This window comes from Lissotriton helveticus, assembly GCF_964261635.1.
Source record: "Lissotriton helveticus chromosome 1_1 unlocalized genomic scaffold, aLisHel1.1 SUPER_1_unloc_67, whole genome shotgun sequence".
NCBI lineage: Eukaryota > Metazoa > Chordata > Amphibia > Caudata > Salamandridae > Lissotriton > Lissotriton helveticus.
This window is the reverse complement of record NW_027611711.1, coordinates 149,830-167,088: the sequence shown is the minus strand read 5'-3', so window position 1 is coordinate 167,088 and position 17,259 is coordinate 149,830. Positions and strand designations below refer to the sequence as shown.

Here is a 17,259-nt window from a genome sequence, read left to right as displayed (position 1 = left end):
CTGAGCAATAGGGAACTTACGCAATCCCGCTGTTTCCTCGCGGAGAAGCACCGTGCCTTCCGCTCGCCCCCAGTTGGTAAAGGAGGCGCGCCAGTGCTGTGCGTGAGGGGGGGTCGCTGCCTTCCAATGCTTGGTAAGCAGACGTTTGGCCGTTATGAGCCCCATGTCCCAGAAGCACGTCTGCACTTTGGTAAGTTTAGTGCGTTTGTATAGCCCCAAGATGCACGCTTCCCACGTGTGCGGTACCTGCTCGCCAGTGCTGCGTGTGAGCAGCGTTATAACTTCAGTCCAGTACATGTGTACATCGGGGCAATGCCACAACATGTGCAAGAGGTCCGCTCCGTTCAGAGAGCAGCGCGGACAAGCGGCATCAGTGGTTGTGAAGTACCTGTTTATCTTGTCGGGTGTCAGATAAGCTCGGTGCAAGATGTAGAATTAAATTATTCTAAAATGGGGGTTGCGTGGGATGTATGTCGGTCCGGCTAAGATCATCGCCCATTCTTTGTCAGTCCATGCTTGTCCTCTATCCATCGCCCATTTGTCCCGTAGCGGCAATGTAGACGGTTGCGAGTGCATTAGTAGGGCCTGCGCTAACCAATGTATGACATGTGAGCCATCTCCCATGACGTGGAGATACTGCATAAAGCTGTGCATCGGCAGTTCGTCCCTCATGTCGCCCCAAGACTGGGTGGGCATGCGTAAGAGGGACGCATGCAGTAGGAACTGGCCAGCTAGGATTTCCGTGCTAGCGGCCAGGTCCGCAAAGGTGAGTAGCGTTCCGTCAGTGTAGAGATCTCCCAGAGTGTCCACCCCCGCCTGAGTCCAGCTAGTTAGTCGAGTCACAGTTAGTGCATCCACTAGCCCTGGAGTACCCAGAATTGGTAGTATCGGAGCGTATGGCGTCGTCACCCGGGTGAGCCGTAAACAACGCAGGAAACATCTGCGCGCCACCGCCAGGTGTAGTTGTAAGGGGCAGGGAGTCCGGGTTATCGGGTGGAACAGCGTGCAAATTTGTGTTTGCGTCCAGGCAGCAGTGTCCGAAGCAGTATCTTCGAGGTGTTTGCCGCTGAGCCACCCCGTCACCCACTGCATCTGTGCCGCGAGGTAGTATAGCTCCATGTGAGGGACTGCTAGGCCCCCTGCTCAGTTGGCATGTAGAGCTTGGTCAGCGCTACGCGGGGCCGGTCCGTGTTCCAGATGAGACTGCGTAGCAGAGTGTCCAGGTCAGGGAATATTTTATTTGGTACGTATGTGGGCAGATTGGCAAAATAGTACAGCAGTCTGGGCAGCACTATCATTTTAGTAAGTGCTATGCGGCTCGGGACATTTAGAGGTAGGGTGTTCCAGAACTTGATCTGTGCCCGAATCGAGGCGATGGCCCGCAGGAGATTCCCCTCTAGGATATCCGTCGGATTCCGATATATTCGGATCCCCAGGTATCGGAATGTAGTGGGATGCCATTGCAATCTACCTCCGCCCAGACGCACGTCGCATTCGGGCGTGTCTGGACTAAAGGAAAAAGCCCCCGATTTGGACCAATTAACTCGCAGTCCAGACATTTCTTCGAAAGTTTGGAAGACGTCGGCCAGGGAGTCAGGGATGTTAGTTATGTCTCTGACGTACAGCAGCAGGTCGTCTGCATATAGTGACACTGCGCGGAGGCCATCTATTAGCGGGATCCCCCATTCAGGCCCCTGAGTCCTGAGGATTGTGGCCAGGGGTTCCATGGCCAAGGAGAACAATAGAGGCGACGGGGGCAGCCCTGTCTGGTGCCTCTCCGAACCCGAATAGTGTCCGAGAGCAGCGCGCCCGTGCGATCTCGGACCGTCGGTTTGTCGTACAGCAGGCCCACCATGGCTTCGTATCCTCCTCCCAGTTGGTACTTTTCCATAACCGCTCCCAGGTAGGGCCACTCGACCGAGTCAAAGGCCTTTTCAAGGTCTAGTACCAGGCATCCTGCTCTGGGCCACTGATGGGTGGCGTATTCCTATATACGGAATAGGCGGCGGATATTGTGGGAGGTGTGGCGTGTCGGAACAAAACCGTTTTGGTCCTGGTGCACCAGGCAGGGCACATAGGGGGCCAGTCTCCGGGCTAGTGTGGAGGCCAGTATCTTATAGTCCGTGTTTAGCAGCGCCAGGGGACGGTAAGAGCCCATCTGCGTGCAGTCCTTGTCAGGCTTCGGGATGGAGATCAGGGTTGCTTCATTCAACGATGCGGGTAAGAGCGCATCTTCCGCTGCTGCGGCATACACGCTCAGAAGCCGCGGAATGAGTATATCCGCGCCTGCCTTATAAAATTCGGCCGGAAGCCCGTCCGGGCCAGGGGATTTGCCGTTAGATAGGTGAAAAATTGCTTCGCGGATCTCGTCAGGGTCAAGCGAGGCTCCTAGTTCGTCCTGTTGTGTGGTAGTCAGGTGTGGCATGAGCAGAGGGGAGAGATAATGAGCAATGTCCGAGCGTGTGCGCAGCAGTCGGGAGCGATATAATGCTTCGTAGTGGTGAGTGACTGCATCGTGAATCTGATGTTGCGAGTACAATAGGCCCCTCCCTTCCGCGTATATCGCCGCCACTAGGGATGAGCGGGATTCCTGTGAAATCAGCCAGGCCAGTAACTTGCCAGGTCTATCACTTAAGTGATGTGTCCTCGCCGAGTGCGCTGCGTAGTTAATGTCTCGGAGCCGCTCCAGTAGGCTTGCATGTTCTGCGCGCGCCCCCTGCAGTGAATCAGCGCTACCGTCAACTGCCTCCCCCTCCCTATCCAGTAGGTCGGATTCTATCCGGGTCAGTTCACTTTCTAGTTGTCGCCCCATGTGACCCTGTGTCCTCAGGCAGTGTCCACGGACCACTACCTTGAAGGCATCCCATTCAACCTGGGGGGAGGAAGCCGTGCCCGCGTTGTCCTCAAAGTACTGGGAGGTGTGTGTAAGGAGGGATTCGCGGAAAGCCGCATCAAGCAGGAGCGCTGGTTGTAGTCGCCAGGTGGGAATGGGGGGGCGCGGGCGGTCCCAAGCTATGGATAAAAAGTGTGGGTTATGGTCTGAATGCGTGCGACCCATGTATAATGTGTCAGTCACTAGGGGCAGTAGTGCAGTAGTCGCCATAAATCTGTCCAGGGGGACATGTAATTCGTGGGCGCCTGAGTAGTATGAGTAGGCCCGCGTCCCAGGGTTGCGCGATCTCCAAACGTCATGGAGATCCCACCGGTCAGCCCATTCCAGCAGTGCCTTCGTGGCACCACGCGTTGGAGCGCCTATGGGGGGCGGGAATGAGCGGTCCAGTGTTATGTCTAATGCGCAGTTGTAATCTCCCCCCAGTAGCCACGGGACCGCGTGCCAGGACGCCATCGTCGCGGAGAGGTGCATCAGGAAGTCTCCCTGATCAGTATTCGGGGCATACAGCGATGCCAGCACTATCTGTTGGCCATCCAGTCTTCCTTGCACTACAACAAACCTGCCCACCTGGTCTAGTGCAGTGTCTGTGACTGTCCAGGGGATCCCAGGGCGGACCCATATCAGTGCGCCGCATGCATATGAGGAGTAGGTGGTAGCATAGAGTTGTCCGCGCCACTTGCGATGCAGTGCCAGTACCTCTGTCTGATTCAAGTGTGTTTCCTGAAGGAGTGCAATGCCTATCTTGTGTCTTTTTAGGTAGGAGTAGATCTGGTAGCGCCTAGCTGGTGTGTGCATTCCTCTGATGTTCCAGGTGCATATCCGTACCTCAGACATAGCGCTTCAATGTGTAAGCTCCTCCAGCTCCCCTGCTCGTGAAACTCCCAAGCAGCGCCTCCCGCTAGGCCCAAAGTCTCGTCCCCAGCACTAGTCCGCTCCAGGGTCTCAGTATGGAGTGTGACGAACTCCAGTGGTGTAGAAGGGTAGGGAAAAGGGGGGGAACATAAAGCCTCAACATGGCAACATTACCTGAAATGCCAAAAGGTCGGCTGCACAACATGTCGCCGTCCAAACTCTCAAATGAGCTCGTAAACTATACAGTTTTAGGGGTTATCTTGTGACGTATTGTATAACAATTGCAATTGCAGTGTAGTTCAATGGGAGCGTAGCAGCCCTCCCGGGTAGAGTAGGGAGGCCATCGCTGTCTGGCAGTTGCCCAGATCTTGTCTCTCAGGGCGAAGCCGGCAGTACTCTCAAGTGGCAAGTGGTGGGGGCTATGTCTCCAGGAGCAGATCTCTTTCCCCGGATGGCTCGGGGAGCGCCAGCCGGCGCGTGCAGTATCACAGAAAAGGCGACCCCTACGCAGCAGTGTGCAGTGTGATCGCGCGTGTGCGGTGGTCACAGTACCTGGCCGAAGTTCGGGGTCTCAAGGAGAGCGGGGTTCAGCAGCTCGCAGTCGTGCAGGCCCTCGCTTGCGAAGGGGCTCCGTGGAGCACTCGTGTAGTCCTGGTCGCTCCAGTGCACAAAGGCGGGAAACCGCCCCGGCCAGCTCAGCCAAACAGGTCGGCAGTTTGTGGGGTGACGTCCGGCAGGTCGTCCGTACGTTGGGAGTCTGGTAAACCATAGATCGCTTCATCGTCGCTCTGGAGGGGCGTCGGGTTAGCGATCGGGGCAGGCGATGGAGCCGGAGAGCTGCTGATTTCCGCCACGCTGCGGAGAGCATCCTGTTGTCCTTGCATCTTCTCATGCGCAGATGGGGAGTGAGCCGGTGTTCCTCGAGCTCCGGGAGGAGTGAGAGCTCTGCGTCGGCGGCGTTTTCGAGCCCCTCGTGTGCGTTCCATGGTGGCAGTCCCGTGCGCTTGTCTAGGCACGTCAGGCATGTTCTCGTCAAGCCAGGCCTCAACTTCATCAGGGTTCACAAAGAAGTGCGTCCTATCTTTCGCCACCACCCGTAGTTTGGCAGGGAAGAGCAGCGAGTATTGAAGGCCAGCTTGTCGCAATCTTCTCTTCACCTCTAAGAAAGAGTGTCTCTGTCTTTGCACTTGCACTGTATAGTCCGGAAAGAACATTACCGTAGTGTTGTCAATTCGGATCTCCCCCAGCTTCCTGGCTTCCCTCAAAATCGCATCACGGTCTCTGTAGTTCAGGACTCGTAGGATGATAGGTCTGGGGTTCGAGCCAGCTGAGAGGGGTTTCGTGGGTACTCGGTGAGCACGTTCCACCACAAAGTGGGGCGATAGTGTGCCTTCCGGCAGCAGGTCACGTAGCCAGTCCTCCACTCTCAGTGTAGGGTCCATCCCCTCCCATTTCTCCGGGATGCCCACCAGGCGGATGTTGTTCCTTCTCGCCCGCCCTTCAGCATCCTCTGCGCGTTCTTCCAAGAATTCCACCCGGTTGAGGAGATTCTGTATGTGCCTGTCAGACTGGGTCACCGTCGGTTCCATCGTTGCCACCGTGCCTTCCAGCATCGTGGTGCGTTCCTGCAGTTTCTTGTGGTCAGCTCTGAGGTGCGTCAGGTCTATTGCCACACTGTCTATCCTCGTTTCTAAGGAGGTGCGCGTCTGTTGGAGGGACTCCTCCATTCTTTCCATAGCTGCCAGGACCGAATCCAGTTTCGACGCCACGTGGTCGGCGTCCATCTTGGACGAGGTCTTTGGCGTTTTCCCCTTCACCGATGTGCTCCCCGTTCCGGTGCGTGTCAACACCCCTCCAGACATGGGGCAGGCGGCGTGCACAGGTAGTGCCAGGGGCTCAGGTCGTGTCCTTCTGAGGAAGCACCGGGGGCAGATGATCCGTTGGGTCGCGACCGTCGTGTGTCCGGTGGTTCAAGTGGATAAGGCGCAGTCTATAGCTCCGGGCCTTTCGCGCAGCAGTTGAGGGCCAAAGTGTGCACCAGTGTATCTCAGGGGTGGGGGGAGGGGAGAAGCAGCTTCCCACCCGGTCGTCTTGTAGACTCCTCAAGCCGTTCCTGCGTGGCCAGCAGTCAGCAAGTGCCCCTTGCCGCGTCGGTCGCGGCTGTTAATGAGCGCAGGCCCCGCAGGACATGCCATTCACTATTTCATAGTGTATTTCTGCTTTTATTTAGCACTAGTTTTAAGCAGGGGAGGGAAGGGGAACGAAATTTCTAACAGAGGGAAAATTGTGTGTTTCCCCCAGGTAGTACAAAACAGCATAAGTCTTCGCTGCTTTTGCTGCACCCAGAGTCTTGTGCGTCTTTTCAGTCTAATTTTCCTATCTGGAAAAAAATTGTGTCCTGTTTTTCTGCACCCGGTACATCCAGGTGCAGAAAAACCTAACAACTGATAATCAGGTGGAATAAAATGAACACATGAAAGTACGCCTTAATTTCATTGCCCTTGATTCATACTCTGAACCATAGTTGAGGGATTGGTCTAGGCATAGTCCTCGCAATACACAATAGATTTGCGTGAGGCAGAGACCAGAACTCCAAAGTCAGGATACCACGTACAAGTAGGTGGCAACTCAGGGCAGGGGAAAAATGCCTTTTGTCCATGGAGGGGAAATACCCGTCCCAGAAATCTACATTACAAATTAATTAATTGTATCCTTTTTTAAATATCTGTTTGGTGCCAGTGCATATGACTTTAATTTCTGCCTTTTGGATTTTATGTCACAAGTCCATAGGGTGCATGTATCCTTTGTGAGCTTAATAAAATGTTGAAAATTCTACAAATCCTCACTCCTACATCCACGTACTCTCAGGCTACCATTCTACACTCTGCTCTGTCTGAAAAACAGCTCAACATTTTCAAAATTCTGCATTGATTTGGCTTGTAAATTATATTTTTGGAAATCTACATGTTTTAACTATTTAATTTTAATACTATAGGTGATTGAAATTACTGACGAAGAAAGCAAGATTTGCACTAGGCAACTGAATGTCAGTGCCATAAGAAGGATTATTTTGAAAAACTGAAGGACATCCAGCATTCTACGTTTAAACAATTTCCAAAGTCTAAGTGTGGCGAGGAAGTTGGAGCTGAGGAAAGTACTATACCTGTAAGTGAAGTCTCTAATTTAGCATTTCATTAACCCAGAGCAAAGCCATATCTGTGCACAGAATAACGTTCATCTAAAACATCATGTAATTCCAAAGAGGAAGCACACATTGCATAAAAGAACGCTATAACAAAAGGTTTCTTCTGCAAACCATCAAAGAAAATTCGCTGAGAGAAGACTCCGAAGCTGACATTTTAACAACCAAAAGATTGGAAAATCACCTTTGTTCAACAACCGTTTTTAACCAATTACGCAAGTCTGAGACTATCTGCCTCTGGATAGAATACAAAGACCCACTCTGCTCACTCTTGCGAAAACCTTAAAAATTCACCACTTTATTGTGTTCATGACCATCTCAGATTGTTTCCTTTTTATTCTGTACTGTTCTGTAATTCTATGTAAATCGCGTCAACATTCTGCTGTGCATGCGTGATATGTAAAAGTGTTAAATATAAAAATGGATTAAATGAGCACCGTTGTGCTATAGGTAATTAAATAAATCCTCGTCTTCAAAAGTACAAACCTTAACCTTACATCAAACAGAAAGGGTAAAAGGAACTGATGTTCTGCGACTGGTGATTCACAATAGTACTGTGCACGTTCGAACACCCTCAGTTACTGCCATTACGTCAGTTCAAAAAGGTACTTATCAGTTTAATCATTAAATATCAGACTAACACCTTATCACTGCATTACTAAGAACCTATACAAATAGATTTGAGAAAAACTTCAGTCACAAAATAAGTTATTGCCGGATAGGCTATAACCTAAAGACTATTATCTGCTAGAAACATTTCGACAGGTGTTACAGGGCTGTTTCCTGACATAGTTTGCTCTATTCAAGCGTTAAGAAGATTACACACAATTTCTTTTAGAGATAAATGCTGAACATTATCTAAACAAGCCCGACTCTAAAATCGGATTCACTCTTACCGTGGCATATAAGCAAGAGAAAACTAAATGTAGAGATATTAACTCTAGGAATACACCTTACAAAAACACGGACTGTGAGAACAAATTCAGTGTTCAAGCCCGCCTCAATCTGGGCGGGCAAATTAACCGATGTTGGGGAAAAAAGTTACCTGTGCCTAAAAAGATACAGCCATTCATCTCATCTCACAGAATTTGGCAGAATGCACTCTGGGAAAAACCTCTCTCAGTGCTCTGAATGCCAAAAAAGTTTCAGCCGTAAATCTTATCTCACTGAGCATATGAGAAGCCACACTGGGGAAAAACCTTATCAGTGCTCTGAATGCCAGAAAAGGTTTTGTAACAAACCGAGCCTATCTCGACATGCATTAACCCACTCTGTGGAAAAACCTTACCAGTGCGCTGAATGCCCAAAAAGTTTCAGCCGTAAATCTTATTACACTGATCATATGAGAATCCACTCTGGGGAAAAACCTTATCAGTGCTCTGAATGCCAGAAAAGGTTTTGTAACAGACCGAGCCTAGCTCGACATGCATTAACCCACTCTGTGGAAAAACCTTATCAGTGCGCTGAATGCCAGAAATGTTTCAGTGACAAAAGAGGACTCACTCTACATACAATGACCCACACTGGGGAAAAACCTTACCAGTGCTCTGAATGCCAGAAATGTTTCAGTGACCAAAGCTGTCTCAATCGACATACAAGAACCCACACTGGGTATAAACCTTTTCAGTGCTCTGAATGCCCGAAATGTTTCAGTTACAAAATCAGACTCACTGAACATATAAGAACCCACACTGGGGAAAAATCTTTTCAGTGCTCTGAATGTCAGAAATGTTTCATTGGCAAAGACAGGCTCGCTCGGCATACAAGAATCCACACTGGGTATAAACCTTTTCAGTGCTCTGAATGCCAGAAATGTTTCAGTTTCAAAATCAGACTCACTGAACATATAAGAATCCACACTGGGGAAAACCCTTATCAGTGCTCTGAATGCCCAAAACATTTCAAACTTAAATCACTTCTAACTGCACATTTGAGATTCCACACTGGGGAAAAACCTTATCAGCGCTCTGATTGCCAGGAAAGGTTTTATAACAAACAAAGTCTTTCTCGACATGCAATAACCCATTCTGTGGAACAACCTTATCAGTGCTCTGAATGCCAGAAATGTTTCAGTATAAAAAGTAGTCTCACACGGCATAGAAAGATCCACGATGGGGAAAAACGTTATCAGTGCATTGAATGCCACAAATGTTACAGTGAAAAAAGCTGGCTTATTCGGCATACAAGAACCCACACTGGGGAAAAACCTTATCAGTGCTCTGAATGCCAGAAATGTTTCAGTGAAAAACGCCTTCTCACGGTGCATATAAAAACCCACACTGAGGAAAAACCTTTTCAGTGCTCTGAATGCCAGAAAAGTTTCAGAGACAGAAGAAGTCTTTTTCAACATACAATAACCCACACAGGGGAACAACCTTATCCATGCTCTGAATGTCAGAAATGTTTCATAAACAAATTCCGTCTCACTCAGCATATAAGAACCCACACTGGAGAAAAACCTTATCAGTGCTCGGAGTGCCACAAATGTTTTATTGTAAAAGGCAATCTCACTCAGCATATAAGAACCCACACTGGGGAAAAACCTTATCAGTGCTCTGAATGCCAGAAATGTTTCAGTGACAAAAGCCGTCTCACTCAGCATATAAGAATCCACACTGGGGAAAAACCTTATCAGTGCTCCGAATGTCAAAAATGTTTCAGCCATAAATCTCATCTCACTGAACATGTGAGAATCCACACTGGAGAAAACAAATTATCAGTGCTCTAATTGTCAGAAAAGATTCAGAGGTAGAGATGGTTACAAGCGCCATAAGACAACACACCATCAAAATAATTCAGTGCTCCAAATGCCAGAAAAGCATCAATTTTAAACTTAATCTCACTCTGCATGAGCAGACGCACACAGGGGAAAAACATTACCAATGCGGTGAATTCCAGAAATTCCTATTTGATGGGCACAGCCTCACTAACCATTGGCGACTCCATACTGATGAAAAACCTTATGAGTGCTCTAAATGCCAGAAAAGCTGCAGAGAAAAACGCTATCTCACCATGAGAAACTCCACTGTGGAGAAAATCCTTTTGCCATAAACGCTTGAATCTGAAAGACTGTCTGCTTCATGATAGACCCCATACTGGGGAAAAAACCTTATGAGTGCTCGAAATTCAAGCAAAGATTTAGCTACAAATTACTTCTCACTTGTCAAGAGCGAACTCACACGGGAGAAAAAAGCCTTATGTGTGTTCTGAATGTCAGATAAGGTTTAGTCTCGAATACAATGTCACCTCATATGAGAGAATTCAAACTGGACTAAAGCCTTATACAGGAGGGGAAAGCCATAAACGTTTTACTCAGAAAGGAGATCTCACTAAACATGAGAAATGCATCCACACCAGGTGAAAAGTAAGGCGTATCTTGAGTTGCAGAAAAGCTTCTAACAACCTGACTTTACATGAGAGAGCACATATTGTAGTTGCAATAGAATTCATCAAGAAACTCTTGCAGGATAATTTAGGCTGCCCACATGCAACCTCCAAAGAAATTTCAGGCCTTGAACATTTTTAATTGCAACAAAATCCACAATTTGAGTATGTGAAAGTTACATAACTCGCAAGATCTTTACTTTACACAGAGAAGTGTTAGTGCTTGCAAAAATCAACAAATTGCCAAAAAAATCACAAATATTAATGTCTCAAATTTTACTCCACCCAAAATGTTTCTACTCACCCTTGTTTCTTAACATATGACTGATATCTATATTTTCATGATAAGATTAAGCTTAGGTGGAGTTCCTCAATGAAGAACTCAGTGAAGTGACAAAAAAACTCTGGCGCTCTACTCGGAGTTCCGCGAGCAGCGGAGTGCGTTAGGGTCATGCCCTTCTTGGTTATTTTGATCCAGGGGTGTTTGTCCCGCCCTGTAAAAATAATCGCGAAAGGCATCATGTGCAGCACAAGAGGGTGCAGTTGCTTCTACTCGAGCGGCTGCTTTGTCAATGCGAAGGGAGGTTTCTCAACGCGAGTGGTTGTGACCTGCCGCGACCACTTGCATTGAGAAATCCGATGACCAACTTTGAGAAATCTCGCCAGGAGGTTGATTTTGCTCGCCAACTAGACCTTGGCGAGCTCGAGCAAGGAAAAATCTCATCAGGTGGTGGATTTTCCTCGCTCCAGCACATGACGTTGAAGAGCGTGAGCATTGAAAAAAACCTAGCTACGCTCCATTGAGCAGAGTTTTTAGGAACTCTGCAAGCTCCGCGGAGTTCACCACCCAGAATTAGATAATATACAACAGCAGGAAAACATAACAAACCAGTTACTTGCCTTTGTGTCTGGTTGAAATTGGAATAGGTCGTGAGGGAAATATTGTATATTGTTGTTGTTTTCCCCTCTTTCCCTGACCTAGAAAATATCTATAGAGGGGGTCCCATATTCATGCTAATACTCCTTTACCTGCAGATTCCTTACCTTGTGAATATTCCCCACATGCCAGACTAGATCCGCAAACTTTAAAGCAGTCCTGCTACACGCAGTAGGAGACATTGTGCAGCTCAGTGTCGACGTCATTCTGCTCCAGAAGTGACAAGCAGAGACTCATATAAGCACTTCCCATGTGCACTGTGAACAAATACAGGGGTCTGTGAGTTCATTATCTCACAGGTCTGTATCACATATGCAGGCCCTGGGCAGATATTAATTCACCATTTTTATCATGATTAGAATTCAGATGATGCCTTTTCATTTCCAAAAATTCTAATTGTATTCTCAGCATCAAGTGTATATATAAAGCGTTGAGTGATGACTGCGCAGTGCTCAAGATGAAAGTGATATGATGATAAAACTGTCCGATCCACATTTTGTACACAGAAATAGGGCTGTAAATACTTTTGTACAATACAAGTTAAGCAAAGGCTATTCTTAGAAGACATAATTTATATGAAATAGTCCCTGTATAGTTAATATTTTGACCGCTCCAGTTAATTACCATGGTCTCATCAGGACGGTAGATCGCCGTCTCTCCAAAATGCTTCTCAACTATATTCAATACAACCCAGTAAGTATTCTTCTGTATCTCGGGGCAGCGTACCTGGGAGGAAGTCAAATTCAACTAAGCAGTTCCAGCGCCCGTTCGTCGGACCATACAACTACAGCCGGTGAATCCTTGGCTCGCTGTCAAACAAGTTCAAGTGTGACACTTCCTAATGAGACCATCGTCATTGACTGCCTTGTCTGTGAGAAGCTGCACCAGCCCTCCTGTGATGGTGGACCAGAAGACCTTCACCGCTAAGTGAAATGCTCGCCACTCCAACAGCTTGATGTGGAGTTGGGTCTCTGCCGCTGACGAGGGTTCCCTAATCTATGTCTCCCATATGACCTTCCCATCCCAGAAGTGATACATCCATCGCCACTGTTACGCCTGGGTGGAATAGGGAGATGGGTCTGCCACTGGCACAATCTAATTCATTGGGGAATATGTTGGATACTGCCCACAATAGGGCGAGTCAGTGTCTGGCAGGACACAAAGATTTTTTGCAGCTGCTCCAGTTGTATCGGCAGGTCACGCAGTGGCATGAGGTCCTGGACGTTGCCTTTATGTGCCATGGCCATGAAAGAACTGGGAGACCTGCTGGGTTTGCAGCAGGGTCTGGCGCTGGTAGTGTTGAAAAACCCTACTGTAGCTAAAAGGGGACGAGATTTGTGATGAATTTGCATGGCGGAGGGAGACAAGCAGTCAGGAGGCGCACTGATTGTGTACCCCCCACCTGACAGGATCGTGACACACCCCAACCACCTGCAGGGGAAACGTGCCACCTCATCTCATAGCTGCCAGGCGCTTCACTATGTCAGCAGACTGGTGGTTTACAACTGTGCCTACGTTGGGGCACCACATGTTTTTTCCAGCATAATCTGGTGTACTCCCCCTGTGTGGGATGACAGCACCCACCGAAGACTGCACCTTTGTGTAGTCTGGGACAGTGCACCTTCCATGTAATTCTGAACTGGGTTTTTAAATATGGTACATTTTCTGTGCCTATTTAATTCAGGTATACAAAGAATGTGGTACTACTTGTATACAAGGGTAGGAGAAGGAAGAATGAAGTTCTAAGGTGGCGGAAATGTTTTTGTCAAAGTGCTTTATTCCCTAAACACCCTCCCGTACCCTGAACATAATGAGATTACGTAGATTACACCTCTGCGTGCCTCATGCTGCCATTTGTATTTCAAGACCAGTGATTAATGTGGCTTTATCAAGTTCAAAGCCATTAGGTGTTCCCGACCTGTCTGATCGAGCTGCATTTGTACATAGGCCTTCCTATATTATGAGATTTATTCCTGCTTCAGTCTTTAATTGCGATGAATACTTTAATACCCAGGCATGAAGTCATCGTCGAGCTGTTTAATTAATCCATCTGTCTTGCCACCTCTTCCCCTCTGCATCCTTAACCAGTGGCCTAGCCAGTGTGCCCTGGGTCCCAAGGTAAGAAAGGAAATGTGACCCCTGCCCTCTGTTTTGACTGTGGAAAACAGCAATAATCATTGTTCTGTGGGCCCCTCAGGCCTCTGTTTGAACTGTGACAAATAGCAGTTATCAGGGTTCAGTGGGCCTTTAAGGTATCTGGGACCTGGTGCCATCGCACCTGCTGCACCAATGGGAAGCTATGCCCCTGCCCTTATCAGCTTCTATTCTAGCCCAACTGGAGAACCGAAGCAGCCAAGTACTGATCTGGCCATATCTGCAGGCATGCAGCCGCCTCTTCCACTGAAGGGATTTAAGTCGCATGAAAGCAGCATGCGGGAAACAACTATTTTTTTTAACCTGAATCCGTTTAAAACCAGGGACGAAAAACGGTTCATCGTCATCCCTTGCTTATCAGAAGGGTAAAATAGATTCCTCTAACATTACAGTGTACAACATAAAAATGTGATTCTGTGTACGAATTAGAACTAGCATGCATATAGAAAGGGGAGCCTTTGGCCAAAATAGCTATTTTTCCTACCCATACTTTTAACACAGCTTATACAAAAAATGCTAATTACATTGTCATCCGGAAATGGTCATTAGCGCCTACTCATAAGCAAATGCCACTTAGAAATGTCTTTCACTTCAAGCTTTCAAAAGTAAATTGATTTGAAAGCAGTATTGCATTTTTTGACATTATGTACTTTTACCAAAAGAGCATCAATTTTATATGGTACATCATAGAAAAAAGGAGTTGTTTATATATACTAAACCTCCAGAAACGTTTGATTAACCAGTTATAAAGTCACGTCTAGCTTAGTTAGTTTATAGTCTTCTTTTTTTTAAACTTAAACAGGAAAGCAGCTAAAGCAGTCTCTGGACATAAAATAGGATGTAATCATAATCTTTAGATACATTTTCTGAGTTTCAGTAACAATGTGTGTCTTCTGGGTTTACTCCAAACCACTATAATAAACATATTCAAAGTTTTTAGATTTGATCTTTTTGCACTGGTTTCTATTGCAGACAATAATCTAGATTTAGACCCAGGATCAATTCCACCCATGGCTTTTAAAATCTATTTATCAATGATCTCTATTAGTGTTATCGCAACTAAAACGGTACTAGAACTGATCTGAGAGATGGACCTTCAAGTATTATGCTCAGTCAATTTATTGAACAAACTATGGAGTTAAAATTAGAATAGATTAGATCTACAAGCATTGCCTGACCACTGTATTTTATATCAATAGATTACTTATCAGCACATTTTCTCTAAGTACAATTCAGTCATCTTCTATTTTTCGGTGAGCTCGTGCTGGGTCTGTTAGAACTCTTTCAAAAATATGACATTTAAATGTCCAAAAAATCAAGAATTCTAGTTTCAAGCCTGGTCAAACCTTAATGAATGCTACACCAAAATATGCCCTTGTGTTCCTACATTTTATTGTGCACCATGATTCAGAAATGGCATGTTTTTGCTTTCGGAGGTAAAATTCTAAATATATTTATTGTTGTTGCCAGCCGAAACATTATCACTAATTGGGAAGATAACAACAAGTGGTCTTGTGATGCTTGCTGGAATGGGAAGTGTTTAATCAAAAAGTGGATAGAATTCAAGTTTAGGAGACAATTTTACAAAAGTGTATGGATGTTGTATATATTTCAAATTGTTGATCTCCAAAATGGCCTAAATCAATAAATTGAATTGAAATTCAAGTTTATCATTTGAATCCTATTGTTGGAAAAGATGTGATTTTGAACCCCATGAGGTGGTTCCTTTCCAGAAAGCATTCAGGTTGTAATCATGAGTCAAATAATGCTTAGGAGGATACAATATTCAAATTGAATTCTAATTACATATGAAATGTTCATTGTTCAATATATTTCTCTTAGTATTTTAATGTAAGGCATTTTTATGCCTAAGCAAAATAATTAGTATTTGTTTTTCTATATGTAGGAAGCATTACATTAATGAAATCACTGTATCCTACCTTCTTTGTTTCCTTTCCTGTTCTTTATGAACGTTTCTATTGTTGAACTTTAAAGATTGCCCGAAATTAGGAAATGTGCTCTACATAACTTTGCTGTGTTACATTATGTTGATTTTTATGTACAACTATCGTCTCTTATGTGTATGGCAACTGATGTTCTGTTTTGCTTTAATAATCAGCTTATGTTTATTAGGTTTTATTATTCAATAAAATGTTTCAAACACAACAAATGGTAGTTGATATGTATTTACAACTGCAGCATTTTTATTGTATGGGCACTTTCAAAGGGGCCAAAGATATGGTCTGCGGGTTGACGGAGTACCACATTGGCATCAGCAGGGAGAGGTTTGGGCAGGTGATTGGGGATACATGTAAACTTGGAAGTAGGGGGAACAACGCATATACATTGTGTGGACTGTGACTCCTGAAGTTATTGTGAGGGATACCATGCTACCGTGTAAATGAATTATTGATTATTAGCAACAAACTTTATTCGGTTTTATAAAAGAAAACCATACATAAAATGATAAAACATTTTCCAAGTTACAGATTGACAAATATAATATGTACAAGTTAATCAAAACACAAGATAAAAATTCATGAATTACAGTACAGAAGTTAATCGCAGCTTGACCTGAGTCTAACAGCGACCCGTAAAAAGTTAAGCATATTCAAAACAGTGTCATTAGAGCAGTTATTAAAAGATAAGAGCTGGTCTCACCCTCCTAAAACCCGCTTTTTTGAGAATGGGAATAATAAATAACTTTCTAGGGACAGCATAAAAACTACAAAACCTTAAAAAGTGCATCATGTCCTGAGGAGACTCACCGTTGCAGCCACTGGGCATGAGGCACTGGCCTCTGTGAGAGCCACGAGGGTGTGCCAAGAGGTAATGGAAGAGGTTGAGCCGAAACAGGGTCAATAGATCATGGATGCTTTTAAGCCCTAGAAGATAAGGTTCGCTGGTTGGTCCGGTTTTTAACCGCATGCGTGCGGGCGGAATTCCGCTGGCACGCTGAGAATCTGTAAAGCCCTTTATTCATGACGAGCTGGGCTCGTCATGAGCGTGCGAGGAGGCTACCTCATGACGAGCCCAGCTCGTCATGAGCGTCGAAGGGGTTAACACGATGTACATACGCACACTAGGCTTACACAGCTCATTTCCCTCTCTTTCACAGCAGCTCATTCTTAAAAAACACTCTTTGACCAGAGAAAGGTCCCTCTTACATATGCACTCAGGTTTAGCAAATAGTTTCTACCTACCCTGGAGAGACCAACTCTTATATACTGGAGCCATCGGATGCTTGAGACATGGTCAAGTGAAAGTCATTCCCGTAGGACATCTTTGCAAGTGTATTTTCTTAACCCCTTGGCTGCGGGGCATATTCCCCTGCTGTGCTGGTGGAGTGGAGGGGCGCGCACAGTGCCCCGGTGCTCATGACGAGCTCAGCTCGTCATAAGCCACGGTTCTTGTGTACGAGCTGAGCTTGTCACGGCCATGCCCGTTTCAATAGAACGCTCAGCACAGCAGGGGAATAATCCCCGCGTGTGAGCATTCTAACGGCCGTGACGAGCTCAGCTCTTCATAAGCACACGGGCATGGGAGGGGTTAATAAGCCCAAATATTAAGCCACAAAGACAGGGGACGGAAAGCCAGTACATCTGAGAGGAAAGAAATCCCCAACTCTTCGTGCACGACATAAAATGGGTTGCTTTGTGGGACAGAAAGGGCACGTCGCAGGAAAGAGTTTTCAGCACTTTGCACTGCCCCTACCCCAATGTAACCGCTTATCTCACTCCCATAACTAACCTTTGAGATATATTTGACTTCATATATCTTCAAAAGAGCCCCTATTGGCTTCCCTTCCACTCTGCTGGCAAAGTTAAGAACAGCTGC

The 17,259-nt window shown here is 46.4% G+C and overlaps 1 protein-coding gene across 2 annotated transcripts in view; it reads left to right on the top strand.

Annotated features, from left to right (window-relative positions):
* Positions 1–15,582, top strand: part of LOC144806385 (uncharacterized) — a 56,208-nt gene extending 40,626 nt beyond the window's left edge. For both annotated transcript variants that reach the window (XM_078672751.1, XM_078672750.1), the window contains one exon: positions 6,741–15,582. In XM_078672751.1, coding sequence (XP_078528877.1) covers positions 8,044–9,675 — 1,632 coding nt within the window. In that variant the 5' untranslated portion in view covers positions 6,741–8,043 and the 3' untranslated portion in view covers positions 9,676–15,582. The remainder of the gene's footprint in view (positions 1–6,740) is intronic.
* The last annotated feature ends 1,677 nt before the right edge of the window (positions 15,583–17,259 follow it).